A 27,983-nucleotide genomic window follows, 5' to 3' on the forward strand; every position below is an offset into this window, starting at 1 on the left:
CATATGGGATATCATCCAGTGCTTGTATTTCTCTGACTTATTTCACTTAGGTGTTCTAGAAGTCCATCCATGTTGTCTCCAATGACAGGATATCCTCCTTTTTTGTGTGGCCAAATTGTGTTCCATTGTGTGCATGTGTCAAGTCTTTTTTTATTTTTTCAAGCATTAGGGAGCATTTAGGTTATTTTCCTATGGTGTCAATTGTGAGGAATGCATCAATAAACATGAGAGTGCATACATTTCTTTGAAATACTGTTTTTATTTCCTTTCAATAAAAATAATAGAACCAACATGTAGTGATCATTTAAAGAAAGACAAAGTCTTTTAGAGGTTGTTAACTGCATTGTTGCTGTTCAATTGCTAAGTCATCTCCGACTCTGCAATCCCATAGATGGTAGTATGCCAGGCTCTTCTGTCCTCCACTATCTCCTTGAGTTTGCTCAAACTCATGTCTATTGAGTCAGTGATGCTATTTAATTATCTCATCATCTGTCACCTCTTCTCCTTGTGTCTTCAGTCTTTTTCTATCAGCAGGGTCTTTTCCAATGAACTGGCTCTTTGCATCAGGTGCATCAGGTGGCCGAAGTTTTGGAGCTTCAGCTTCAGCATCAGTCCTTCCAATGAATATTCAGGGTTGATTTCCTTTAGGATTGACTGGTTTGATCTCCTTGCAATGCAATGGACTCTCAAGCGTCTTCTCCAACACCACAGTTTATTTATTTATTTTAAATTTAAATTTATTTATTTTAATTGGAGGCTAATTTCTTTACAATATTGTATTGGTTTTGCCATACATCAACATGAATCTGCCACGGGTATACACATGTTCCCCATCCTGAACCCCTCTCCCACCTCCCTCCCCGTACCATCCCTCTGGGTCATCCCAGTGCACCAGCACCAAGCATCCTGTATCCTGCATTGAACCTGGACTGGTGATTCATTTCTTATATGATATTATACATGTTTCAATGCCATTCTCCCAAATCATCCCACCCTCTCCTTCTCCCACAGAGTCCAAAAGACTGTTCTATACATCTGTGTCTCTTTAGCTGTCTTGCATACAGGGTTATTGTTACCATCTTTCTAAATTCCATATATATGCATTAGTATATTGTATTGGTGTTTTTCTTTCTGGCTTACTTTACTCTGTATAATAGGCTCCAGTTTTATCCACATCATTAGAACTGATTCAAATGCATTTTTTTAAATGGCTGAGTAATACTCCATTGTGTATATGTACCACAGCTTTCTTATCCATTCATCTGCTGATGGACATCTAGGTTGCTTCCATGTCCTGGCTATTGTAAACAGTGCTGCGATGAACATTGGGGTACACGTGTTTTTTCAATTCTGGTTTCCTCAGTGTGTATGCCCAGCAGTGGGACTGCTGGGTCATAAGGCAGTTCTATTTCCAGTTTTCTAGGAAGCTCCACACTGTTCTCCATAGTGGCTGTACTAGTTTGCACTCCCACCAACAGTGTAAGAGGGTTCCCTTTTCTCCACACCCTCTTCAGCATTTATTGCTTGTAGACTTTTGGATTGCAGCCATTCTGACTGGCATGAGATGGTACCTCATAGTGGTTTTGATTTGCATTTCTCTGGTAATAAGTGATGTTGAGCATCTTTTCATGTGTTTGTTAGCCATCTGTATGTCTTCTTTGGAGAAATGTCTATTTAGTTCTTTGGCCCATTTTTTGATTGGGTCATTTATTTTTCTGGAATTGAGCTGCAGGAGTTGCTTGTATATTTTTGAGATTAGTTGTTTGTCAGTTGATTCATTTGCTATTATTTTCTCCCATTCTGAAGGCTGTCTTTTCACCTTGCTTATAGTTTCTTTTGTTGTGCAGAAGCTTTTAAGTTTAATTAGGTCCCATTTGTTTATTTTTGCTTTTATTTCCAATATTCTGGGAGGTGGGTCATAGAGGATCCTGCTGTGATGTATGTCAGACAGTGTTTTGCCTATGTTCTTCTCTAGGAGTTTTACAGTTTCTGGTCTTACGTTTAGATCTTTAATCCATTTTGAGTTTATTTTTGTGTATGGTGTTAGAAAGTGTTTTAGTTTCATTCTTTTACAACCGGTTGACCAGTTTTCCCAGCACCACTTGTTAAAGAGATTGTCTTTTTTCCATTGTATATTCTTGCCTCCTTTGTCAAAGATAAGGTGTCCATATGTGCATGGATTTATCTCTGGGCTTTCTATTTTGTTCCATTGATCTATATTTCTGTCTTTGTGCCAGTACCATACTGTCTTGATGACTGTGGCTTTGTAGTATAGCCTGATGTCGGGCAGGTTGATTCCTCCAGTTCCATTCTTCTTTCTCAAGATTGCTTTGGCTATTCAAGGTTTTTTGTATTTCCATACAAATTGTGAAATTATTTGTTCTAGCTCTGTGAAGAATACCACTGGTAGCTTGATAGGGATTGCACTGAATCTATAGATTGCTTTGGGTAGTATACTCATTTTCACTATATTGATTCTTCCAATCCATGAACATAGTATATTTCTCCATCTATTAGTGTCCTCTTTGATTTCTTTCACCAGTGTTTTATAGTTTTCTATATAGGTCTTTAGTTTCTTTAGGTAGATATATTTCTAAGTATTTTATTCTTTTCGTTGCAATGGTGAATGGAATTGTTTCCTTAATTTCTCTTTCTATTTTCTCATTATTAGTGTATAGGAGTGCAAGGGATTTCTGTGTGTTGATTTTATATCCTGCAACTTTACTGTATTCATTGATTAGCTCTAGTAATTTTCTGGTGGAGTCTTTAGGGTTTTCTATGTAGAGGATCATGTCATCTGCAAACAGTGAGAGTTTTACTTCTTTCCAATTTGGATTCCTTTTATTTCTTTTTCTGCTCTGATTGCTGTGGCCAAAACTTCCAAAATTATGTAGAATAGTCATGGTGACAGTGGGCACCCTTGTCTTATTCCTGACTTCAGGGGAAATGCTTTCAATTTTTTACCATTGAGATTAATGTTTGCTGTGGGTTTGTCATATATAGCTTTTATTATGTTGAGGTATGTTCCTTCTATTCCTGCTTTCTGGAGAGTTTTTTTTTTTTATCATAAATGGATGTTGAATTTTGTCAAAGGCTTTCTCTGCATCTATTGGGATAATCATATGGCTTTTATTTTTCAATTTGTTGATGTGGCAACACCACAGTTTAAAAGCATCAGTACTTCAGTGCTCAGTCTTCTTTATGGTCCAACTCTTACATTTGTACATGACTACTAGAAAAACCCAGCTTTGACTATACTGACCTTTGTCAAAATAGTGATGTCTTTACTTTTTAATATGCTATCTAGGTTTGTTATAGCTTTTCTTCCAAGGAGCAAGTGTCTTTTAATTTCATGGCTGTGGTCAGTGCTAACACTGATTAATTCACACACCCATTAAGGGATATTAAGGCTTCTTTGGTGGCTCAGATGGTAAAGAATCTGCCTGGGATGCAGGAGACCTGGGTTCAGTCCTTGAGTTGGGAATATCCCCTGGAGAAGGGAATGGTTACCCACTCCATTATTCTGGTCTGGAGAATTCCATGGACTATACAGTCCATGGGGTCACAAAGAGTCAGACACGACTGAGCAACTTTCACATTCACTAGTTCAAGGGTTTGTTTATTGATTATTTCAAAGAACTAACTCTTTTAAAAAAAATTCCTGCCTTATTTTAATGTTATTAATTTTCTTTATCTCCACGATAATTCGTATCATTTACTCTGATAGTCCTGGATTCTGCTTATTTTTCTATTTATTTAAATAGTAAGGTCAGGTTGATGATTTCAGGGTTCTTCATATTTGGTTTTTTTTTTTGGTAATCATTTACAAGTATAATTTTCCAACTTAGCTCTGATTTTGCTACATATTGTAAGTTTTTTGTGTGTGCTTTTATTTTCATTTTTCAATAAGTATTATATAATATTTCTTGTGATTTTATCTTTGACCCATTTGTTAAAATGGTGTTATCTAGTTTACACATATTTGTGAACTTCCCAGCTCTATTCCTGCTATTTATTTCTAGTTTTATTCCATTGTGGTCAGAAAAGAAACTTTGTATGATTTCAAGCATTTAAAAGTTTATGAAGACTTTTTTTTTCATAACATGTATTCTGTCCTTGAAAATATTCAATGTGCATCTGGGAAAATCTGTATTCTTTTCTTGTTTGATGAAGTTTTGTTAGATTGAATTAATCTAGTGTTGTTCAAGGCCTCTACTTTGTTATTAACTTTCAGTCTGATTTTTCTATCCATTATTGATTGTAGGATATTAAAATCTCCTGCTATTATTTGTGAATGTCTTCTTTCCTCTTTTCAATTTCAATCTCTGTGTACTTAGACCTAAAGTAAGATTTTTATAGATAGCATATAGTTGGACCACTTCTAAAATTTAATCCATTCTGCCAATCTACTGGTTTGATTGGAGAATTAATGCATTTACAGTTGACAGGGAAGCGATTAATCAATTTGCATTTAAAGAAATTATTCATAAGATAGAACTTTTCATTACTATTTTGTTATTTCTTTTTCACTTTTTTGTCCTTCATTTGTTTTATTTATGCCTTCTTTTATGGTTAGTTCTTTTTGTAGTAGACATATGTAGACATAGTTTGATTCCCTTCACCTTCCTTTTGCATATATTCTAAAGATATTTTCTTTGTGATAGCCATGGAATTACATATCATACTTTTATGTTATAAAATCAATTTTAAATGGATAAAAACTTGACTTCAAATTCATACAAAAATCCTACTAAATTATTTCTCTGTCTCCCCTGCCACTTTATGTTCTTGATAAAATAAAATTACATCTTTAAATATTGTCTATTATACAGAGTGAAGTAAGCCAGAAGGAAAAACATCAATACAGTATACTAACGCATATATATGGAATTTAGAAAGGTGGTAACAATAACCCGGTGTACGAGACAGCAAAAGAGACACTGATGTATAGAACAGTCTTATGGACTCTGTGGGAAAGGGAGAGGGTGGGAAGATTTGGGAGAATGACATTGAAACATGTAAAATATCATGTAAGAAACGAGTTGCCAGTCCAGGTTCGATGCACGATACTGGATGCTTGGGGCTGGTGCACTGGGATGACCCAGAGGGATGGTATGGGGAGGGAGGAGGGCGGAGGGTTCAGGATGGGGAACACATGTATACCTGTGGCGGATTCATTTTGATATTTGGCAAAACTAATACAATTATGTAAAGTTTAAAAATAAAATAAAATTAAAAAAAATAAATATTGTCCATTCATTAACATAGATTTATAATTTTTATGTATTTGTTTTCTAAATACTGTAGAAAATAAAAGGTGGAGTTATAACCCAAAATTACAATAATACCAGTTTTTATGTTTACTTATAATCCTTTGCCAGACATCTTTATATCTTCATATGCATTCCAGTTACTGTCTAATATTTTTTATTTAAACCTGCAGGACTCACATTATAATTTCTTGTAAAGCAGGTCCAATAGTAACGAAGCTCTCAGCTTTTGTTTTCTGGAAATGCCTTAATTTCTACCTCGTTTTTGAAGGAGAATTGTATTAGAATTCTTATCTGACAAGGACTTTCCCCCCCCTCAACTTTCAATACTTTAAATGTATCATTCCACTGCCTTCTGGCCTCCAAGGTTTTTGCTGAGAAAGTTGGTTGATTGTCCTATTAGATGTGATGTGTAGCTTCTTTCTTGGTTTCAAGATTCTCTTTTTGCCTTTTGACAGTTGACTATGTCTCAGCTTGAGTCTCAATGGATTTATGGTTTTTTGAGTTGAGATTTGTAGACTCATGGCTTTCATCACACTGACATTTTTTTTTTTCCTGCCTTTGTTTTCTCAAATAATCTCTTTGCCTTTCCTCTTGCCTTCTTCTTCACTGACTTCCATAATGTAAATATTGGTACCCCACAAGTCTCTTAAAAATTATTTCTTCCTTCTGTTCCTGAATCTTGATAATTTCAAATGTTTTATCTTCAAGTTTGTTGATTCTTTCTTCTGCCTGCTGAAGGCTGATTCTCTCTAGAAAATTTCTAAATTCAGTTATTTTCTGGCCTCAGAATTTTTGTTTAGTTACTTTTTATAATTTCTATTTTTGTTGCTCTACTGATTTTGCTCACATATTGCTTATTTGATTTTCTTTAGTTTTTTCCCTTAATTTTTAGGGTAATTAGAAAATAATTTTAAAGTCTTTGCCTAGAACATCTAGTGTATAAGTTTCTCCAGGGATGTTTTTTGCCATTTATTTCATTCCTTTGATAGGCCATGATTTCCTATTTCTTTGTATGCCTTATGATTTTTGTTGTTATTGAAAATTGGGCATTTATAAAACTATCCAACTTTCCCATTGTATTAATTCTGGCTTGTGCCAAGGAAGTCTTTTACTGAACTTGCCCTTGGTTTTGAGACTTGGGAATTATCTAAGGAAAAATTTTAGTCATTTTAGGTCATTTCTGGGCATCCATATTCCTTGGACCTGTGTATGGCTTTTTCAATTCTTTCATGGATGTGCTGCTTTAAGTGTGTTAATTTTTAAAGTGTCTTTTTGGATCTTTAGATGTTCTGCTGTTTGTCTCCATTCTGAAAAGGAAATATTCTATTTCTCCTCTCAACAATCTGTTCTTTACACTTTACTTCTGGTCACCATAGCATTTTCTTCACACTAAGCAGTTCTGATAGTAACTGTCAAGAGTTACTCTATAACCTAGAGGTTAAGGGCCCAGTCCCTCAGGACTTCCCTTGCTTCATCTGTCAATTGCAAGTCTAGATTGTCACCTGTACTTCTGACTAACCAGCTACAGACTGGAGGCTCAAATGTCTCCTCTTCAGAATCAATAATTTGCTAGAGTGCTCTACAGAACACAGAGAAAACTGTTCGCTTGCTATCTTATTGATCTACTAAAAAAGGATACAATCCCTGAAACAACAAGATAGAAGAGATTCATAGGGCCAGGTATTTAAAAAGTATGGAGCTTCTGTGCCCCTTCTAGACATGCCACCCTTTGACACCTAACCATCTTCACCAAAACTGAAGTTCCCCTAGCTTCTTTAGTTAAAATGTTTTATGAAGGCTTTACAAAATAGGAATGATTAAGTCATTGGTAACTGGTGATTAAACCTTCAGTCCTTCCCTGCTCCCCAGAGGTTGGGGGATAAAGCTGAAAGTTTTAACTTTCCAATAAGAAGGGCAGCTCCGCTGGCAACCAGCCTCCTTTCTGTGATTATCTAGGGGATTTCGACAATCATTTCATTAATATAAACTGTTGTGGTTGAAAGAAGCTTTTGATGAATAACAAAACTCTTCTTTCCTCTTTATCCCTTTATAGCTATTTCAGGTACTGGGGGAAAACCAAACGATATAACAAAGATGCATCCACCACTCCCGTCACTTGGGAAATTGCAAGGGATTTAGGAGCTACCTGTCAGGAACAGGGATAAAGGCCAAATAAATATTTCTTATTATAAATCACAATGCCGCATACAAATATTGTCTGGTCACAAAGGTCTGTAGGTTAGCCTTTCTTCAACTTTCTCAATCAATTCTCTCTGCTGCTCTCTACCTGAGATCCAAATTAGTAGAAGGAGACACCAGTCCTTTAGGAAGCTCATAATAGATTATAAGATTGTTAATAGTCTGCTCTGCTCCATTTAATTTGAAGAAGGAAATTGGAAACTGGAATGCTTCCTTAGATGGTCTCTTTGATGTCCTTATTGTTAATCTCTGGCCCCAGGCTTTTGTCTCTCTGCATTTTCTACTGTTTCTTTACAACTGATAATTAAGTTATGCTACTACATATTCCTTCCCAACCTTTGGCCGAGATCCATGTGAAGTAGTACAGAGACTAGGATTGGTAACTCTCAGATAGGTTAGAATACTATAAATAAATTCTGTTCTCTTCTTTCTGGATAAAAGTTGTAAATGGATTACTACCTCCCTCAGACAAAGATTACACCTCATTGAGTACTGTGTGGACCAAGGACAAGAGAAAATACCACATATTTTCCTACCATTTTAACAGGGCTTTTTAAATTCAGGTACTTGTTTGGTTGCTTTAAACCTTTGACTATTTAACAGAATAATTACATGGTTGTTCTAGGTGACTTTTTTGTTTATGATGTCTCTTTTGGGAAACAAGAGCCTAGAGTTTGTTAGTCTTCATTTTGTTCAATTGTCTTAAGTTTTCACTCCAGGATCTATGACTTACTACATTAGGCTTTGTGAGACACATGTATCTCATTTTCAAAGTGGAGATAATATTTTGTAACTTGTAGGCTGATACTTATAGTATCAATGTAGCTGGGTATATAAGGTATGTGTCATAGGGCCTGGGATATTGTGGGCCCTCAATGCATGGTGACAATTATGTGTATCTTTATTATTATAGTAGTGAAAATATGGAGAGTGATAATACTTTGTTTCATTACCAACATCATCAGAGATTTGGGGAAATGATGGAAGAACCCTCTGTAATATGCTAATTTAGGTTACATTTTGTCTCACAGAAAGCACAGTAGTTTCACCCACTCCTAAATAATAAGTACTTTGGATACCTCAGAGTCACAGAATAACTTTGTAATCTTATTTCTACTAGGAATCTCTCCTAGGTTGTCAAGTTACCATGGCATCTGGACCCAACATGATGGATCCCATCTGTCTGGTAGAAAACAAAAATGCACAGCTTTCAGTGAATCAGAAAGCTCTACAGATTCTTGAGAACATTTCTCAGCCAGTGGTGGTGGTGGCCATTGTAGGACTGTATCGTACCGGCAAATCCTACTTGATGAACCGTCTTGCAGGACAGAACCATGGTGAGTGTTGTACTACATTAAGAGCCAGTTACTTGAATCCAGGTACATCCCAGCTTCTTAATTTTCTTACCTGATCATGTGCAGGGAGAACCAAATTCCTCTCAATAAACCAAACTTCCAGCTATAATTCTCACCACTAAATCAGTACCTTACTATAACTTGTTGTCATATTCTTTGCTTTATTCATGTTAAGGAAAATCTCTCTTATGAAAGAGATGGGCATACCAGACCACCTGACCTGCCTCTTGAGAAACCTGTATGCAGGTCAGGAAGCAATAGTTAGAACTGGACATGAAACAACAGACTAGTTCCAAATAGGAAAAGGAGTACGTCAAGGCTGTATATTGTCACCCTGCTTATTTAACTTATATGCAGAGTACATCATGAGAAACGCTGAGCTGGATGAAGCACAAGCTGGAATCAAGATTGCAGGGAGAAATATCAATAACCTCAGATATGCAGATGACACCACCCTTATGGCAGAAAGTGAAGAAGAACTAAAGAGCTTCTTGATGAAAGTGAAAGAGGAGAGTGAAAAAGTTGGCTTAAAGCTCAACATTCAGAAAACGAAGATCATGGCATCTGGTCCCATCACTTCATGGCAGATAATGGGGAAACCGTGGAAACGTGGCTGACTTTATTTTTCTGGGCTCCAAAATCACTTCAGATGGTGATTGCAGCCATGAAATTAAAAGATGCTTACTCCTTGGAAGGAAAGTTATGACCAACCTAGACAGCATATTGAAAACCAGAGACATTATTTTTTCAACAAAGGTCCATCTAGTCAAGGCTATGGTTTTTCCAGTATTCATGTATGGATGTGAGAGTTGGACTATAAAGAAAGCTGAGCACCAAAGAATTGATGCTTTTGAACTGTGGTGTTGGAGAAGAGACTCTTGAGAGTCCCTTGGACTGCAAGGAGATCTACCCAGTCCATCCTAAAGGAGATCAGTTCTGGGTGTTCATTGGAAGGACTCATGTTGAGGCTGAAACTCCAATACTTTGGCCATCTGATACGAAGAGCTGACTCACTGGAAAATACTCTGATGTTGGGAAAGGTTGAGGGCAGGAGGAGAAGGGGACAACGGAGGATGAGATGGTTGGATGGCATCATTGACTTGATGGATGTGGGTTTGGGCGGACTCTGGGAGCTGGTGATGGACAGGGAGGCCTGGCGCGCTGTGGTTCAGGGGGTTGCAAAGAGTCAAGCACGACTGAGCGACTGAACTGAACTGAATGGTCAAAAATCCTACCTTCTCAGACCTCCTCAAGCACTATTTCCTGCTTTTGTGTCTCCTCTGTCTCAAAAACACATTTTATTTTTCTATGGACTATTACCATCAACATGAGAAAATGTTTGAATATCTGTCTTAAAAAATCCTTACTGGATTTCACATGATATTATGGCTAGCATCCCTGTCCCTTATTAAAAAAGTTTTTTTTTTGTGGCAAAAATATTATCTTAGTTTCCTTTTTCCACTTTTCCCCTTCCTATGTCTTTCATCAATTCAATTCTCTTGGGCTTTGAGTCTCATCTTTCTTTCAAAGTATTCTTGTTACAGTTATCAGGGACCTATGTTTTGTCTGATTCATGGATATCTGTTTGTCTCCATCTTGAGCCATTGCTTGGCATCATTCTCACTATTAATATTCCTTCTTTCTAGGAATAGAAGACATAAAAATTAGAACATTATTGAAACAGAGAAAGTACCATCTTGTGTACTGGGATACCCATATTCTAACAATTTGGACTTTGTAGATGCTTGGCTGTTTGGACAATCTGCTGTCACTGAATGTTGCTTTCTTCCCTCCCTTTGCAGGTTTCCCTCTGGGCTCCACAGTGCAGTCTAAAACCAAGGGCATCTGGATGTGGTGTGTGCCTCACCCTTCCAAATCAGAGCATATCCTGGTCCTTCTGGACACTGAGGGCCTGGGGGATGTGGAAAAGGTAAGACAGATTTATTCCGTGTGACAGATCCATTATTTTTACTATAATGGCTATTGGTTTTACTGCTTTGATTCACTACTAATATGTAAGATATTTGAATATATTATTATCTTTGTTGTATTTGTTTTTAAATATTTGTAAATACCATGAGATAATATATCTATTATCATTTATATTTGCTCCCTATGTCTAAGAAAAATGTGTAACATTTAGTAACAGTTTTCATAAATATTTATTTTAACTGCATCTATTCTGAGCATTCAGTTGTGACCAGCAAAGTGTACATTTTGTGGTTTACTTTTTTGTTAAATGAGCATGTGGTGTCACGTATTATTGAAAAATGAATTGATTAAGAGGTATTCTACTTTTCTTTTTTTAACCTATATTATCTTATTTCATCCCATTCAGAAAAAAAGGGACACTTGGAGGAATATATTATCTGAATTTTTATTGATGGGGAACAGAGATCACAAAAAATGTCAGTATAATTGCCCAAGTTAAGTCGTTCCTTTAATTCTGTTTTCAAGGTTTTTTCTTTCTACAACATTATATTAATTATCTGAAATAACAAATAAAAGATATTAAACAAATAACTGAATCAGTTTTTGAAGAGAAGATGGCTAAGTGCTTGCTTTCATATGTTTTCCAGGGTGACTCTAAGAACGACTCATGGATCTTTGCCCTGGCTGTGCTTTTGAGCAGCACTTTCGTCTACAACAGCATGAACACCATCAACAATGATGCCTTGGAGAAATTGCAGTATCCTGGTTTTACTGAAAAATTGATGAGAATGGAGACCAAACCAGATTCCCCTTCCCTGTGGTTGAATTGACTTTGTTGTAGGAGAGGGGACCCAGGTCAAAAGAGAGAGCTTATAATTTTTTATAAGAAAAATGTGGGAATTCTTCATATGTATTATTTTTCTTAACCAAGTGCTAGTTATGTGACAGAGCTCACAGAACTCATCAGGGCCAAGTCCTCTCCAAAAATGGATGGAGTAAGAGATTCCGTAGAGTTCGCGAGTTTTTTTCCAGACTTTATCTGGACTGTACGGGATTTCACCCTGGAGCTTAAATTAAATGATGACCCTATCACAGAAGATGAGTACCTGGAGAACGCCTTGAAGCTGATTAAAGGTATCAGAAAATGGCTTGGGTGTGGATGGTCCTAAAGAGGGTCAAAGCTATGAAACACTGCCCATCATCTCTGTGATAGCATCTGTATTTGAAACTATAGGTCAAGACTCATAGAAATGGTGCCTGGGAAATAGGTTGTTACTCCTTGATAAGTTCTAGCAACTAGAGTTTTGTTCACTGAAGAATAGGGTTTAAGTCAAATGAAATTATTCAGAACTATGTGTATTTGCTTTTTAAGTGATATCTTATAGCATTTGTCTTTCTTTGTCTGACTTATTTCACTAGCATAATATTCTCTAGGTCTATCCATGTTCCTGCAAAGAATTTTGTTCTCTATAATGGCCAAGTATTATTCCATAGATTGCTTCAGCATTTTGGCTATTGTTTCATAGTGCTGCTATGAACATTAGAGGGAATGTACCCTTTCAAATTAGTGGGTTTTTTCCCCCCACGCTTTATATCCAGGCATGGCATTATTGAATTATATGGAAGTTCATTTTTTAGTTTTTGAAAACTTCCACATTGTTTTCCATGGTGGCTGTACCAATTTATATTCCTACAAGAGTGTTTATCCCTTCATGGATCACAGCCATGTCATGGTGAAGGGGCTTGCATAACTCAATGAAGCTATGAGTCATGCCATGCAGGGCCACCCAAATGGATGAGTCATAGTAGAAAGTTCTGATAAAACCTGGTTCACTGGCGGAAGGAATGGCAAACCACTCCAGTGTTGCCTCAAGAATGCCATGAACAATATGAAAAGGCAAAAAGATGTGACACCAGAAGATGATCCCTCCAGGTGAGAAGGTTTCCAACACGCTACTGGAGATGAGCATAGAAATAGTTCCAGAAAGAATGAAGAGGCTGGGCCAAAGCAGAAAAGATGGTCAGTTGTAGATGTGTCTGTTGGTGAAAGTAAAGTCTGATGCTACTAAGAACAAAGTCAAATAGGAACTGGAATGTTAGGTCCAAGAGTCAAGGTAAATTGCACATGGTCAAGCAGAAGATGGCAAGAATGAACATTGACATTTTAGGAATCAGTAAACTAAAATTGATGGGAATGGGTGAATTTAATTCAGATGACCTTTATATCTACTACAGTTGGCAAGAATCCCTTAGAAGAAATGGAATAGCCCTCACAGTCAACAAAAAAGTCCATAATGCAGTACTTGGGTGGAATCTCAAAAATGACAGAATGATCTTGGCTTGTTTCCAAGACAAATGATTCAACATCACACTAATTCAAATCTATGCCCTAACCACTAATGCTGAAGAAGCTAAAGTTGAACAGTTCTATGAAGACCTATGAGACCTTCTAGAACTAACAATCAAAAAAATGTCCTTTTCATCATAGGGGACTGGAATGCAAAAGTAGGAAGTCAAGAGATACCTGGAGTAAGAAGCAAGTTTGTCCTTGGAGTACAAAATGAAGTAGAGCAAAGGCTAACAGAGTTTTGTCAACAGAACACACTTGTCATAGCAAACACCCTCTTCCAACAACATAAGAGACAACTCTACATGTGGACATCACCAGATGGTTAATATCAAAATCAAATTGATTTTATTCTTTGCAGCCAAAAATGGAGAAGCTCTATACAGTCAGCAAAAACAAAACTTGGAGCTGACTGTGGCTCAGATCATGAACTCCTTATTGCAAAATTCAGGCTTAAATTGAAGAAAGTAGAAAAAATTCAGGGTTCCCTGTGAGCTCAGCTGGTAAAGAATCTGCCTGCAATGCAGAAGACCTGGGTTTGATCCCTGGGTTGGGAAGACCCCTGGAGAAGGGAATTGGCAACCCACTCTAGTATTCTTGGCTGGAGAATCCCCATGGACAGAGGAGTCACAAAGAGTCAGACACGACTGACTGACTAAACACAGCACACAAAAAACTACGAGGCCGCTCAGGTATGGCCTAAATCAAATCCCTTATGATTATACAGTGGAAGTGGTGAGTAGATTCAAGGAATCTGATCTTGTAGACAGAGTGCACAAAGAACTATGGACAGAGGTTAGTAACATTATATAGAAGACAGTGACCAAAACCATCCCAAAGAAAATGAAATCAAGAAGGCAAAATGGTTGTCTGAGGAGGCTTTATAAATAGCTGAGAAAAGAGAAGTGGAAGGCAAAGGAGAAGGGGAAAGATATACCCAAGTGAATGTAGAGTTCCAAAGAAAAGCAAGAAGAGAGAAAAAAATCTTCTTCAGTGAACACTGTAAAAGAAAAAAAAAATAGAGAAAAACAATAGAGTGGGAAAGACTAGAGATCTCATCAAGAAAACTGGAGATATCAGGGGAAACTTTCATGCAAGGATGGGCACTCTAAAGGACAGAAATGGTAAGGACCGAACAGAAGCAGAAGATATTAAGAAGATGTGGCAAGAGTACACAGAAAAACCAGACACAAAAAGGGTTTTAATGACCCGGATAACCACGATGGTATGATCACTCACCTAGAGCCAGACATCCTGGAATGTGAAGTCAAGTGGGCTTTGAAAGTGAAAGTGTTAGTCACTCAGTCATGTCTAACTCTTTGCAACCCCATGAACTATATTCCCGGCTTCTCTGTCCATGGTATTCTCCAGGCAGGAATACTGGAGTGAGTTGCCATTTTCTTCTCCAGCAGATCTTCCCAACTCAGGGATTGAATCCAGGTCTCCTGCACTTCAGGTGGTTTCTTTACTAGTTGAGTAACCAGGAGAGGTAGTGGGCTTTAGGAAGCATTGATAGAAACAAAGCTAGTGGAGATGATAGAATTCAGCTGAGCAACTTAAAATCCTAGAAGATGATGCTGTTAAAGTGCTGCACTCAATATATCAAATTTGGAAAACTCAAATTTGGAAAACTCAGCAAGGAACACAGGACTGGAGAAAGTGTTTTCATCCAACCCCAAAGAAGGACAATACCAAAGAATGTTCAAACTACCACAAAATTGTGTTCACTTCACATGCTAGCAAGATAATTTGCAAAATCCTTCAAGTTAGGCTTCAGCAGTATATAAACAGAGAAATTCCAGATGTACAAGCTGGATTTAGAAAAGGCAGAGGAACCAGAGATTAAATTGCCAACATTTGCTGGATCATACAAAAAGCAAGGGAATTCCAGAAAAACATCTACGTCTGCTTCACTGACTATGCTAAAGCCTTTGATTGTGTGGATCACAACAAACTGGAAAATTCTTAGATTCAGGAATACCTTACCTCTCTCCTGAGAAACCTGTATACAGGTCAAGAAGCAACAGTTCAAACCAGACATGGAACAACAGGCTGGTTCCAAATTGGGAAAGGAGTACATCAAGGCTGTGTATTACTACCTTGCTTATTTAACTTCTATGCAGAGTACATCATGCGAAATGCCAGGCTGGATGAATCACAAGCTGGCATCAATATTGCTGGGAGAAAAGTCAACAACTTCAGATACGCAAATAATACCACTCTAATGGCAGAAAGTAAAGAGAAACTAAAGAACCTCTTGATAAGCGTGAGAAAAGAGAGTGAAAAAAGCTGGCTTAAAACTCAACATTCAATGAATTAAGATCATGGAATCCAGTCCCATCACTTTATGGCAAATAGAAGGGGGGAAAGTGGAAGCAGTGACAGATTTTATTTTCTTGGGCTCCAAAATTACTGTTGATAGTGACTGCAGCCATGAAATTAAAAGATGCTTGCTCCTCAGAAGGAAAGCTATGTCAAGTCTAGACAGTGTACTAAAAAGCAGAGATATCACTTTGCCAGCAAAGGTCCATATTGTCAAAGCTACGGTTTTTCCAGTAGTCATGTATGGATGTGAAAGTTGAACCATAAAGAAGGCTGTGCACCAAAGAATTGATGGCTTTTGAACTGTGGTGTTGGAGAAGACTCTTGAGAGTACCCTGGACTGCCAGGTAACCAAATGAGTCAATCTTAAAGGAAACTAAGCCTAAATATTCACTGGAAAGACTGAAAGCTGAAGCTGAAGCTCCAATATTTTGGCCACTGATGTGAAAAGCTGACTCACTGGAAAAGATCCTGATGCTGGGAAAGATTAAGGGCAGGAGGAGAAGGGTGTGACAGAAGATAAGATGGTTGGTTGGGATCACCGACTCAATGGTCATGAGTTTGAGTAAACTCTGGGAGATAGTGAAGGACAGGGAAGCCTGGCATGCTGCAGTCCATAGGATCATAAAGAGTCAGACATGACTTCGGGACAGAACAAAAACAAGAGTGTTCGAGTATTCCTTTTTCTTTACATCCTCATCAGTATTTATTATTAATATATGTAGACTGTTTTTGATTTGTAGCTCTCTAATAGTTATCATTGTTGAGCATCTTTCCCTGTACCTGTTGGCTCTGTATATCTAGTTTGGAAAAATGTCTATGTAGGTCCTCTGCTCACTTTTGATAGGATAGAAGAGTGATTCAAAAATAATATAGCTACTATTTACATCAAAGAGTGTTTTGCCTATGCTTTTTTCTAGGAGTTTTATGCTTTAGTTATTACTTTTACATCTTTAATTCATTTTGAGTTTCTTTTTATATATGGTGTGAGGAAATGGACTAATGTCCTTGTTTTATATGTAGCTGTCCAGTTTCCCACAACGGCTTATTGAAAAGACTTTTTCCAGTGCATAATCTCACCTCCTTTGTACATTAGTTAACTGTAGGTGCATGAGTTTATTCCTTCTATTCCCTTGATCTGTGTGTCTGTTTTGTGCTGCTACCATGCTGTTTTGATGACTGTATCTTTGTATATAGTCTGAAGTCTGGGAGGGTCATACCTCAGACTTGCTCTTCTTTCTCAAAGTTGCTTTAGCAATTTAAGATCACTTGTGATTCCATTTGAATTTTAGGGTTATTTGTTTCAGTCCTGTGAAAAAATGTCCTGGGTATTTTAATAGGAATTGCAGTAAATCTGTAGATTGTTTTGGCTAGTATGGCTATTTTCACAATATTATGTTTTTCAATCCAAGAGCACAATGTATCTTTTCATTTATTTCTGTTATCTTAAAATTCCTTCATGTATACAGGAAAACAGAATAAGACTCACAGATATAGAAAAAAAATTACTGGGGGAGGTAAAGAGAAAGGGGAAGGATGGAAGTACGATTTTCAGATATACAAGCTACTACATATAAAATAGGTAAGCAATAAGTTTATATTGTATAGCACAGGTTATACCTAGTATGTTGTGATAACTTTTAAAAGAGTATAACCTTCAAAAATACTGAACCTGTATGCTTTACACTTGAATTTAATATAATATTGTAAATCAACTATACTTGGATTAAAAAAAAAGAAAAATTTGATGCAAGTATAAAATATTTTGAACTATATGTTTTCAACTATTCTAGATGGTTGTGAAAGTCAGATATAAATGTACTTCTCTTAAAGTATAGATAAGCTAGAGCTTCACATAAAATTATTAAAAAAATAATGAGGCTTAAGTGAATTATCTAAGTATACTTATCTAGGAATTAGAGTAAAAATTACTCAAAATTAAGTTACACTTAAAGTAAACTGTACCTTAACATCCAAATACAATGTGTTAAAACTCTTCAAAAACAAGACACTTGTGTTCCTTATTATGCTTATCATTTTTTGTGACAATGAAAACAATGAACTGTTAATGTTAATGTAAGGCATAGTATCACATATGTAAGGCATAATATCACAATGAAGAACAGATTCCCCTTACTCTACTCAAAGACAGATGTAACTTTCTAGAGATTGGATAGTTGTATAATCTACAAAAAGTGACTTTACACCCTGAATACACCCAGGATTCAATTTCAGTCTATTTGTTGTTCAGTCCCTCAGTCATATCCAACTCTTTGTGACCATATAGACTGCAGCAAGCCAGACTTCTCTGTCCTTCACCATCTCTGGGAGTTTGCTCAAACTCATGTCCATTGAGTCGGTGATTCAATCTAACCATCTCATCCTCTGTTATCCCCTTCTCCTCCTGACTTCCGTCTTTCCCAGCATCAGGGTCTTTTCCAGTGAGTTGGCTCTTTGCATCATGTGGCCAAAGTATTGGAGCTTCAGCTTCAGCATCAGTCCTTCCAGTGACTATTTAGAGTTGATTTCCTTTAGGATTGACTGATTTGATTTGATTGCTGTCCAAGTGACTCTCAAGAGTCTTCTCCAGCACCACAGTTCGAAGCCATCAATTCTTTGGTGCTCAGCCTTATTTATCATCCAGCTCTCATATCTGTACATGACTACTGGAAAGACCATAGCTTTGACTATATGGACCTTTGTTGGTAAAGTAATGTCTCTGCTTTTTAATATGCAGTCTAGGTTTGGCATAGCTTTTCTTCTAAGGAGCAAGCATCTTTTAATTTCATGGCTGCAGTCACCATTTGCAGTAGTTTGGAGCCCAAGAAAATAGTCTGTCACTGTTTCCATTGTTTCCCCATCTATTTGCCATGAAGTGATAGGACTGGATGCCATGATCTTAGTTTTCTGAATGTTGAATTTTAAGCTAGCTTTTTCACTCTCCTCTTTCACCTTCATCAAGAGGCTCTTTAGTTCCTCTTCGCATTCTGCCATAAGGGTGGTGTCATCTGTATCTGAAGTTATTGATATTTCTCCCAGCAATCCTGATTCCAGCTTGTGCTTCATCTAGCCTGGCATTTCACATGATGTACTCTGCATAGACGTTAAATAAGCAGGGTGACAATGTGCAGCCTTGATGTACTCCTTTCCCAATTTTGAACCAGTGTGTTGCTGGTTGAACAGTTGAACCAACTGTTGCTTCCTGACCTGCGTACATACTTTTTTATGATTTCTTATAACAGATCCTTCATTTTACTTTCCTCATCATATCATTATTTTTATTCTAACAGATTTATTCATTATAATTATTTTGGGTTAATAAATTATTTTAATGAATTACATTTAGGTTGGTGACTATTGGGGAAAACCAATGTGTTTATGGAGTAGTCATGAATTCTTCAAATTACATTTAAGTCACGTTTAGTATTCAGAGTTTCTACTGAAAAATAGCTAATCTTATTTGTAGTGTGTGAATTTTGACTGCATCTGTCAATGAAGTTTTTATGTCCTATTTTAACTGTTACTCCACTATCTTTGTAGCTCCTTTTCATTATGTTCCTACAGTTTACTTCCAACATTGGTTGGACTCTACCTGAACTGGACATTTGATCATTCATTAAATTCATTAAATTTGATAAATATCCAATAAAGCAGGCAGGCTTCCTCTGTGGCTTAGGGGTAAAGAATCCACCTGCAATGCAGGAGAGGTGCAGGAGACATGGGTTCAATCCCTGGGTCAGGAAGATCCTCTGGATATAATACTGGCAACCCACTCTAGTATTCTTACCTGGAGGGTTCCATGGTCAGAGGAGTACATGGAGTCGCAGAGTCAGACATGACTGAGTGACTGAGCACACATGTAAAGTGGGCAGTATATTTGGTTCTGTGGATGCAAAATACATTTACCTGAGACAAATATTTCCTAAAATTTCTCTCCAGAGATGTCATTCATATAAGTTAAATTTGGGTGAGTGCATTAAAGAAGTTCTATGAGCAGAGAAGACTCCAAAAATTAAAAATCCCCAGTCATTAAAATTTCTAGCTGACTTATTTGAATACTGTGCTTATTGTATTTCTGTTTTCTCTCTTCCTCAGGTTCACATCCCAATGTTAAAAAGGCCAACCTACCCAGGGAGTGTATCAGGCATTTTTTCCCAAAACGGAAGTGTTTTGTCTTTGACCGGCCAGTAAATGATAGGGAACTCCTAGCCCATCTTGATGAAGTTTTAGAAAGTCAACTGGATCCTAAATTCAAGGAACAATCGGATACTTTCTGTTCATATATCTTTACCCATGCAAGAACCAAGATCCTCAGGGAAGGGGTGAAGGTCACTGGGAAGCGTGAGTCTACTTTTCCAAAATCGTATTTCTTTATGGCCTGATATAAATTAAACATTCATTTATATGTTCTTCAGTAGTTTCATTTTATAAAGAAGTATGTAATTCTACATTTTCATACTCCAGAGATAAGTATGTATGTGTTTCAGAAATTATCTGTCATCATGGGATTAGTAAATTCCTTTCTAAAATCACTTGTAACTGATACCTGGGGTTCCTACATTTAAAAAGATCCCCACCATTGATGACAAAAGTCAATAAATGATCAAATACTTCTCAGAGGAAGTCTTATACTACAAGTGTTCTTCTTAAGGAGACTACTTAGAAGTGAGTTTAAACCAGTCCAAAATAAACATTAGTTTCTGACTCCCTGAAAAATCCATCAAAAAGTTAGGAGTTAGGAACAAATATTATTTAAATTATTCTACTAATCTGTTTACCTGTGTAGTCAGTATTATTCTCTTAATTTGTGCTATTATGAAACAATTTTTCTGAGACACCTCCAATTATGTTGGATGAAGGTAGGTATTTGACATTTCCTTAAAGTTATGGCTCAAATAAATGAAACAGTAAATGTAAAAATGAAAGTGATGAGAGTAGAAGTTGAGATGTGTGAGTTTGTGTGTGTGTGTGTGTGTGTGGTTTTAGAACGGTAATTTCAAAACCTTGGATCTCACTGAGTGAAAAATTGATATGTTTTCATGTTTCTTATTTTACTCAGGTCTGGGGACTCTGGTTGTGACCTATGTAGATGCCATCAACAGTGGAGGAATTCCTTGTTTGGAGAATGCAGTGACAACTCTGGCCCACCTGGAGAATTCAGCAGCCATGCAGAAGGCAGCTGACTACTACAGTGAGCAGATGACCCAGCGACTGAACCTCCCCACAGACACGCTCCAGGAGCTACTGGAGGTGCACACAGCCTGTGAGAGGGAAGCCACTGTAGTATTCATGAATCAGTCTTTCAAGGATGAAAATCAGGACTTCCAGAAGAAGCTCCTGGTACTGTGTTTAGCATTTGTCCTTTCAAATTCATGCCCTTCTGGAATGACGTCTGGAATTGTATATATTCATCCTATAGTTTATCTCCTATTCAGGATAAAGTTGCCCAGATTCTCATGGGACAGAGAATCCTAAAGGACCATATATCCTTTTTCTTTGAACCTTGGGGAATTTGTTCAAGATCCAACAGATCAGTCAAGCATTCATTTCTCCTTTAGTGAATTGTGACATTATTTCAAAACTCTCCTAACTCAGTCCTGAGATGATTGCTCTTGATTTCCCTGGGCAGACTCTCTCAACAAAGATTGTTCTTTATATTTAGTTTCTTTTTTATTTGTCTTATTGCTTTTGTTGAAGATAGAACCACAGGATGTTAGAGTTACTAGTAATAAAAAAGAAAGTGAAAGTCGCACAGTTGTCTCCAACTCTTTGCAATCCCATGGACTCTAACCTGCCCTGCTCCTCTGTCCATGGTTTTCTCCAGGCAAGAGTACTGGAGTGGGTTGCCATTTCCTTCTCTAGGGGATCTTCCCAACACAGGGATCAAACCCAGGTCTTCTGCATGCAGGCAGATTCTTTACCAACTTGAACCACTAGGGAAGAGTTAATTCAAAAGTGGGATTTCACAAAAGAAGAAACTGAATTTCAGGGAGATTAAGAAACTTCTGTATAGTCTTACAGAGGTTTCAGAGTTGGGAGAAAATCTCTGTATTTTGGCTACATTGCTTGTGTTGCTCCACTAGAATGGTTTTCTCATGAGGATCACCTTAGACCAATCTTTCTATTAGATTTCTTGAAAATTTATCTCCTCTGTTCCATGCTTCTGGTGACATCTCTACATTTACCCTGTAGGAAATCATAAAGAATAAGAAGGAAGGTTTTTTGCAACAGAATGAAGAGGCATCTGCTAAATACTGCCAGACTAAACTTGATCAAATTTCGAAGACCCTAAAGGAAAGTATTTCAGCAGGGAGTTTCTCTGTTCCTGGAGGGCACAAACTCTACAGGAAAGCAATGGAAAGATTACAACAGGACTATTGCCATGTGCCCAGGAAAGGAGTGAAGGTGAGGAACAAGGGGAGCATGGGGAGCCTACAGAATAGAGTCCAGGGGGTCTCCTGAAAATCTGAGAGCAAAACACCATGTGAGAGAGAGCATGGGGATATCATGACAGCTCAGAGCCTTGTTGTTGTGCAGTCTCTCAGTTATGTCTGAATCTGTGACACTGTAGACTGTAGCACATCAGGCTTCCCTGTCTTTCATCAACTCTGGGAGTTTGTTCAAATTCCTGTCCATTGAGTTGGTGATGCCATCCAACCATTTCATCCTCTGTCATTCCCTTCTCCTCCTGCCTTCAATTGTTCTCAGCATCAGGGTCTTTTCTACTGAGTAGGCTCTTCACATCAGGGAGCCAAATTATTGGAGCTTTGGCTTCAGCATCAGTCCTTCCAGTGCATATTTAGGGTTGATTTCCCTTAGGATTGACTGATTTGATTTGATTGCTGTCCAAGGGACTCTCAAAAGTCTTCTCCAGAACTGTAGTTTGAAGGCATCAATTCTTTGGTGCTCAGATATTTTTATTGTCCAACTCTCACATCCATATATGACTACTAGAAAAACCATAGCTTTGATGATACAGACCTTTGTCAGCAGTGTCTCTGGTTTTTAATATGCTATGTAGGTTTGTCATTGCTTTTCTTCCAAGGAGCAAGTGTCCTTTAAATCATGGCTGAAGTCACCATCTGCAGTGATTTTGGAGACCAAGAAAATAAAGTCTGTCACTGTTTCCATTGTTTCCCCACTTATTTGCCATGAAGTGATGGGACTGGATGCCCTGATCTTAGTGTTTTGAAGGTTGAGTTTTAAGCCAACTTTTTCACTTTCCTCTTTCACCTTTATCAAGAGGTTTTTAAAATTCTTCTTCACATTCTGCCATAAAAGGATGGTGCCATCTACATATCTGAGGTTATTGATATTTCTCCCTGAAATCTTGATTCCAGCTTGTTTTTCAGCCAGCCAGGTATTTTGCATGATGTACTATGCATAGAAGTTAAATAAGCATGGTGATAATATACAGTCTTGATGTATTCCTTTCCCAATTTTGAACCAGTCTGTTGTTCCATGTCCAGTTCTAACTGTTGCTTCTTGACCTGCATACAGGTTTCACAGGAGGCAGGTAAGGTATCTGGTATTCCCATCTCTTTAAGAATTTTCCACAGTTTGTTGTGACCCACATAGTCAAAAGCTTTAGTGTAGTCAATGAAGAGAAGTAGATGTTTTTCTAGAATTCTCTTGATTATTCTGTAATCCAACATATGTCGGCAATTTGATCTCTGGTTCCTCTGCCTTTTCTAAATCTAGCTTGAAAACCTGAAAGTTCTTGGTTTGCATACTGTTGAAACTTAACTTGAAGGATTTTGAGCATGACCTTGCTAGCATGTGAAATGAGTGCAATTGTGTGGTACTTTGAACATTCTTTGGCATTTCTCTTCTTTGGAATTGTAATGAAAACTGACCTTTTCCAGTCCTGTGGCCATGGTGAGTTTTCCAAATTAGCTGGGATATTGAGTGCAGCACTTTTACAGCATCTCCTTTTCAGATTTGAAATAGCTCAGCTGGAATTCCAATACTTCCACTAGCTTTGTTTGTGGAGATGCTTCCTGAGATCCACTTAACCTCACACTCCAGGGATGTCTGGCTCTAGGTGAGTGATCATACCATCATGTTTATCTGGTTCATTAAGATCTTTTTTGTATAGTTCTTCTGTGTATTCTTGTCACCTCTTCTTAATATCTTCTTCTATTAGGTCCTTACCATTTCTGTCCTTATTTGTGCCTATCTTTGCATGAAATGTTCCCTTGGTATCTCTCATTTTCTTGAAGAAATCTTTAGTCTTTCCCATTCTATTGTTTTCCTCTATTTCTTTGCATTGTTCACTTAAAAAGGCTTTCTTATTTCTCCTTGCTGTTCTCTGAAACTCTGCATTTAGATGGATATATCTTTCCTTTTCTCCTTTGCCTTTGACTTAATTTCTCTTTTTTCTCAGCTATTTGTAAGGCTTCCTCAGACAACCATTTTGCCTCTTTGCACTTCTTCTTCTTGGGGACGGTTTGGATCACCACCTACTGTACAGTGTCACGATCCTCTGTCCATAGTTCTTCAGGCACTTTATCAGATATAATCCTTTGAATCTATTCATAACTTCCACTATAATCATGAGGGATTTGATTTAGGTCATACCTGAATGGTCTATTGGTTTTCCCTATGTTCTTCAATTGAAGTTTAAATTTTGCAATAAGGAGTTCATGATCTGAGCCACAGTCAGCTCCCAGTCTTGTTTTTACTGACTGTACAGAGCTTTTCCATCTTTGGCTGCAAAGAATATAATCAATCTGATTTCAGTATTGACCATCTGGTAGTATTGTTCCATGTGTAGAGTCTTCTTTTGTGTTGTTGAAAAAGGGTGTTTGCTATGAACCTTGAATTCTCTTGACAAAATTCTATTAGCCTTTGTCCTGTTTCATTTTCTATTCCAAGGCCAAATTTGCCTGTTACTCTAGATATCTCTTGCCTTCTCACTTTTGCATTCCAGTCCCCTATGATGAAAAGGATATCTTCTTTTGGTGTTAGTTCTAGACGGTCTTGTAGATCTTCATAGAACTGTTCAATTTCAGCTTCTTTGGCATTATTGTTTGGGGCACAGATTTGTATTATTGTGGTATTGAATAGTTTGCCTTGGAAACAAACTCATATCATTCTGTCATTTTTGAGATTACACCTAAGTACTGCATTTTGGACTCTTTTGTTTACTATGAAAGCTACTCCATTATTACATGTTATTTATTCTCGAGAAGAAATGGCCATTCCCCCAAAATGAGTATCAATTTCTGATATCCATCAGAGAGAGAATGGAAGTCATTCATTTTCTTTATCCTATAACATGATATTTAATGTGCCACATGCTGAGTATTTATGATGCAAAGTCAGAATCCTTATACTCAAGGCTGATCAAAGTGGACAGATGTCAAATAAACAGACCCTCAAATATGGAAAGATAACATTTATGAACCTGTGATCTTGGGCTTCACTGGTAGTGATAATAAACATAATAATAATACAAATAATATATATAAAACTGTTATTGCCTATAGGCATAATGTTAAGCTTTTTCTCTGGAAATTTAAACTTAATCCTCCTAAAGTTGTTCTGAAGCATCTAGTTTTATTATCCACATTTTCTATATGTGAACTAGGAAGCACAAACTGCTTAAATAAATTGCCTAAGATTACACACTAGCAAGTAGCAGGAGACAACAGCAGCATGAATTACAATCTGACAATCACATTGGACATATAGTTTAGGAAAATTTCCTGCAAAAGAAGGGGAATATCAGTTGAAATATTTGTGTATGTTGTTTAGGTTGAGATGTTATCCAAAGGGAAGAGCCCCAGGTAAACATGCAAATATATGAGATTGTGAGTTTGTACAACTGCAATTAATTCTGACTGCTTGATACCTGGGGCAGATAAAAGAAAATAGCACTGGGCGGGGGACTGAAAGGAGACATGCAGAGTCTCTGGTGACACTCAGAAGCTTGAATGCTTTGTAAGAAGCTCCTGGAACATTTTAAGCAGAAAGTGAAAATGACACAGAAGGACTCATTTATACAGAACAAGTCTCCTTGGTAGGAATCTAAAGTGCTTTGGTTCTTCTTAATTCCTTAGACAAATGAGGTCCTCCAGAACTTCCTGCAGTCTCAGGTGGCAATCGAGATATCCATCCTGCAGTCAGATAAAGCCCTCACTGATGCAGCAAAGGCCATAGCAGGTATGGGGCTCATATCTTAGCAGGGTGGGGATGTTCATTCAATGCCCTTTAACAGATCAAATAAAGATCTTTCCAAAATAATGAGCTTCCACTTCTTCTGTGGAATACACACTGCTAAATCTGAAAATAACAGAGTTGTGGTTGGATATCAGCCAGATGGTCAAGACCTTTCCCATCATATTCTCAAATCTGCTCCTGATGTGTGGCACCAGGTGAATTCTGAGATTTCCCACTCTCTTTTCAAAGTTGATTTGGTTTCTAATCTCAAGAAAGTAGAGTTTGAGTCTAATCTGTTACTTGCTTCTCTTTCTGAAACCTTTGTTGGGCAGAGAAGCAAGCCAGGAAGGAGGCAACTGAGAGGGAACGCGAATTGCTAATACAGAAACAATACGAGCAGCAACAGCAGATGGAAGCTCAAGACAGAAGTCTCAGGGAAAACATAGCCCAGCTGAGAGAGAAGCTGGAGAGAGAAAGAGAAAACTTTGAGAAAGAGAAGGAAAGGCTACTGGAACACACGCTGAAGGTAAGTCTGGCATGGTCTCACCAGTTCCTGACAGACACTGAGCTGACACATCAAGAGCGAATGGGTAAAAGTTAAAGCAAAATAAAAAAAAGAAAAAGAAAAAGCACTACTGGCATTACCACATTTGCTTTAATCAAAGTTTTGAATCCTGGCTTTTCAAAAGACCTTTGAATTTTGCTCCACACTGAGACCCTGGAGAGGCTATGATGACTTTGGTCCCCCTAAGTACTTAAAGAATATAAATATCATCTCCAAGGTTTTAGGTGCTATGTAGTTGTGATTCTAGGATGATCTCATGGGGATTTCATGGATTATCAAACAACAATTCCATCCAGATGTTTTTAATATTAGCAGCAACTTGGTACTTTGCTAAGATTACTGTCAATGATCAGGAACCTTACAAGCACAAAGACTCTAATTTGGATCTATGTTGACCTAAAACTATCTGATATGTTCAGACATAAAAATGTGGGGAGGTTATGTCTTCTAAACTTGCTGTAGTTGTCTCCAGGTGTGAATAGCTTGCCTGAATCACTACATAGCTTGTGTGGGAGGTGTGTTCCTTTCCCATCTAGACATGTTTATGTGCAATTTCTTGATTGGCTTATAAGTTCCCGTATTTCCACAATATAAGTGACCATGCCATCCCAAATGAAACTGATAATTTGTGCAAGTGGACTAATAGTTCTCTTCCAACCCAGAGTTTTGGCTGGAACATATAAATGCATTTGTCCTCATGCTTGACTTTAGCAGCCAAGCACAACCCTAATGGTGTGTAAACATTAGTAAGGTTGGGAACTGTTCTTCCTCTCACTGTCCAGGTCTAACTCAGAAGATATTCTCTGCCACAAACATTATCCTTTGATAATCTAATAAGAGAGAATAATCATATGTGTCAGATAGAGACAATTTAACAAAGTTCTTAAATACAAAGTCTGACTCTTGAAAAAATGTGTTTTTCAAAAGTTTGCAGTTTCCTCTCCCCACCTTCCTTTATTTCAGGCTCAAAATGATCTGCTTACTGAAGGATTTAGTAGAAAAGCTGAGGAAATGAAAGCAGAGATAAAACACCTAAGAAACATAATTGAGAAGAGTAAAAAGGATAAAGCTTCTTGGATTTCAAAGACTCTGGATGGACTTGCCACTGAAGCAACTGCAATTCTGTCTCTTCCCGCTAAAGTAATTGGTTGGGGTCTGAAGGGCTTGAGCTCACTGTTTAAATAGCATTAGCTTTTACTTAAGTATATCACAGAATGTGGATATATGCTCTGCCCTAATTTTGGTATGCATGTTTTTTAGTTTTATTCTGAAAGCTTTTAAGCATAAAAAGTGCCTACTAGATGAAATTACTGCCTGACATACTTCAGATCAGATCAGATCAGATCAGTCGCTCAGTCGTGTCTGACTCTTTGTGACCCCATGAATCGCAGCATATCTAACATACTTAAGATAGACTAAATGTTGGTTTTGTTGTTGTTCAGTTGCTCACTCATGTTTGACTCTTTGCAACCTCATGGATTGCAGCACATCAGACTTCCCTGTCCTTCACTATCTTCCAGAGTTTGCTCAAACTCATGTCTATTGAGTCAATGATGCCATCCAACCGTCTCATCATCTGGTGCCCCATTCTCCTCCTTTTGGAGCTTCAGCTTCAGCATCAGTCCTTCCAATGAATATTTAGAGTTTATTTGCTTTAGGATTGACTCATTTGATCTTGCTGTCCAAGGGACTCTCAAGAGTCTTCTCCAGCACCATAGTTCAAAAACGTTAATCTTCAGTGCTCAGCCTTCTCTAGGGTACGATTCTCACAATACATGACTACTGGAAAAACCATAGCTTTGACTATATAGACCTTTATCAGCAAA

The 27,983-nt window shown here is 37.5% G+C and overlaps 1 protein-coding gene across 1 annotated transcript; it reads left to right on the top strand.

Annotated features, from left to right (window-relative positions):
• The first annotated feature begins 8,619 nt into the window (after window positions 1–8,619).
• Window positions 8,620–27,951, top strand: LOC109557059 (guanylate-binding protein 6-like). Its single transcript, XM_019958394.2, has 10 exons — window positions 8,620–8,809; window positions 10,630–10,757; window positions 11,407–11,516; window positions 11,697–11,893; window positions 19,524–19,769; window positions 20,488–20,768; window positions 21,621–21,833; window positions 25,493–25,595; window positions 25,925–26,118; window positions 27,121–27,951. Exons 1-10 carry the CDS (start codon window positions 8,620–8,622, stop codon window positions 27,340–27,342), a joined length of 1,884 nt encoding a protein of 627 aa, XP_019813953.2. The 3' UTR covers window positions 27,343–27,951.
• Window positions 27,952–27,983: the final 32 nt, after the last annotated feature.

The sequence above is a fragment of the Bos indicus genome, chromosome 3 (genome assembly GCF_029378745.1).
Source record: "Bos indicus isolate NIAB-ARS_2022 breed Sahiwal x Tharparkar chromosome 3, NIAB-ARS_B.indTharparkar_mat_pri_1.0, whole genome shotgun sequence".
NCBI classification, from domain to species: Eukaryota; Metazoa; Chordata; class Mammalia; order Artiodactyla; family Bovidae; genus Bos; species Bos indicus.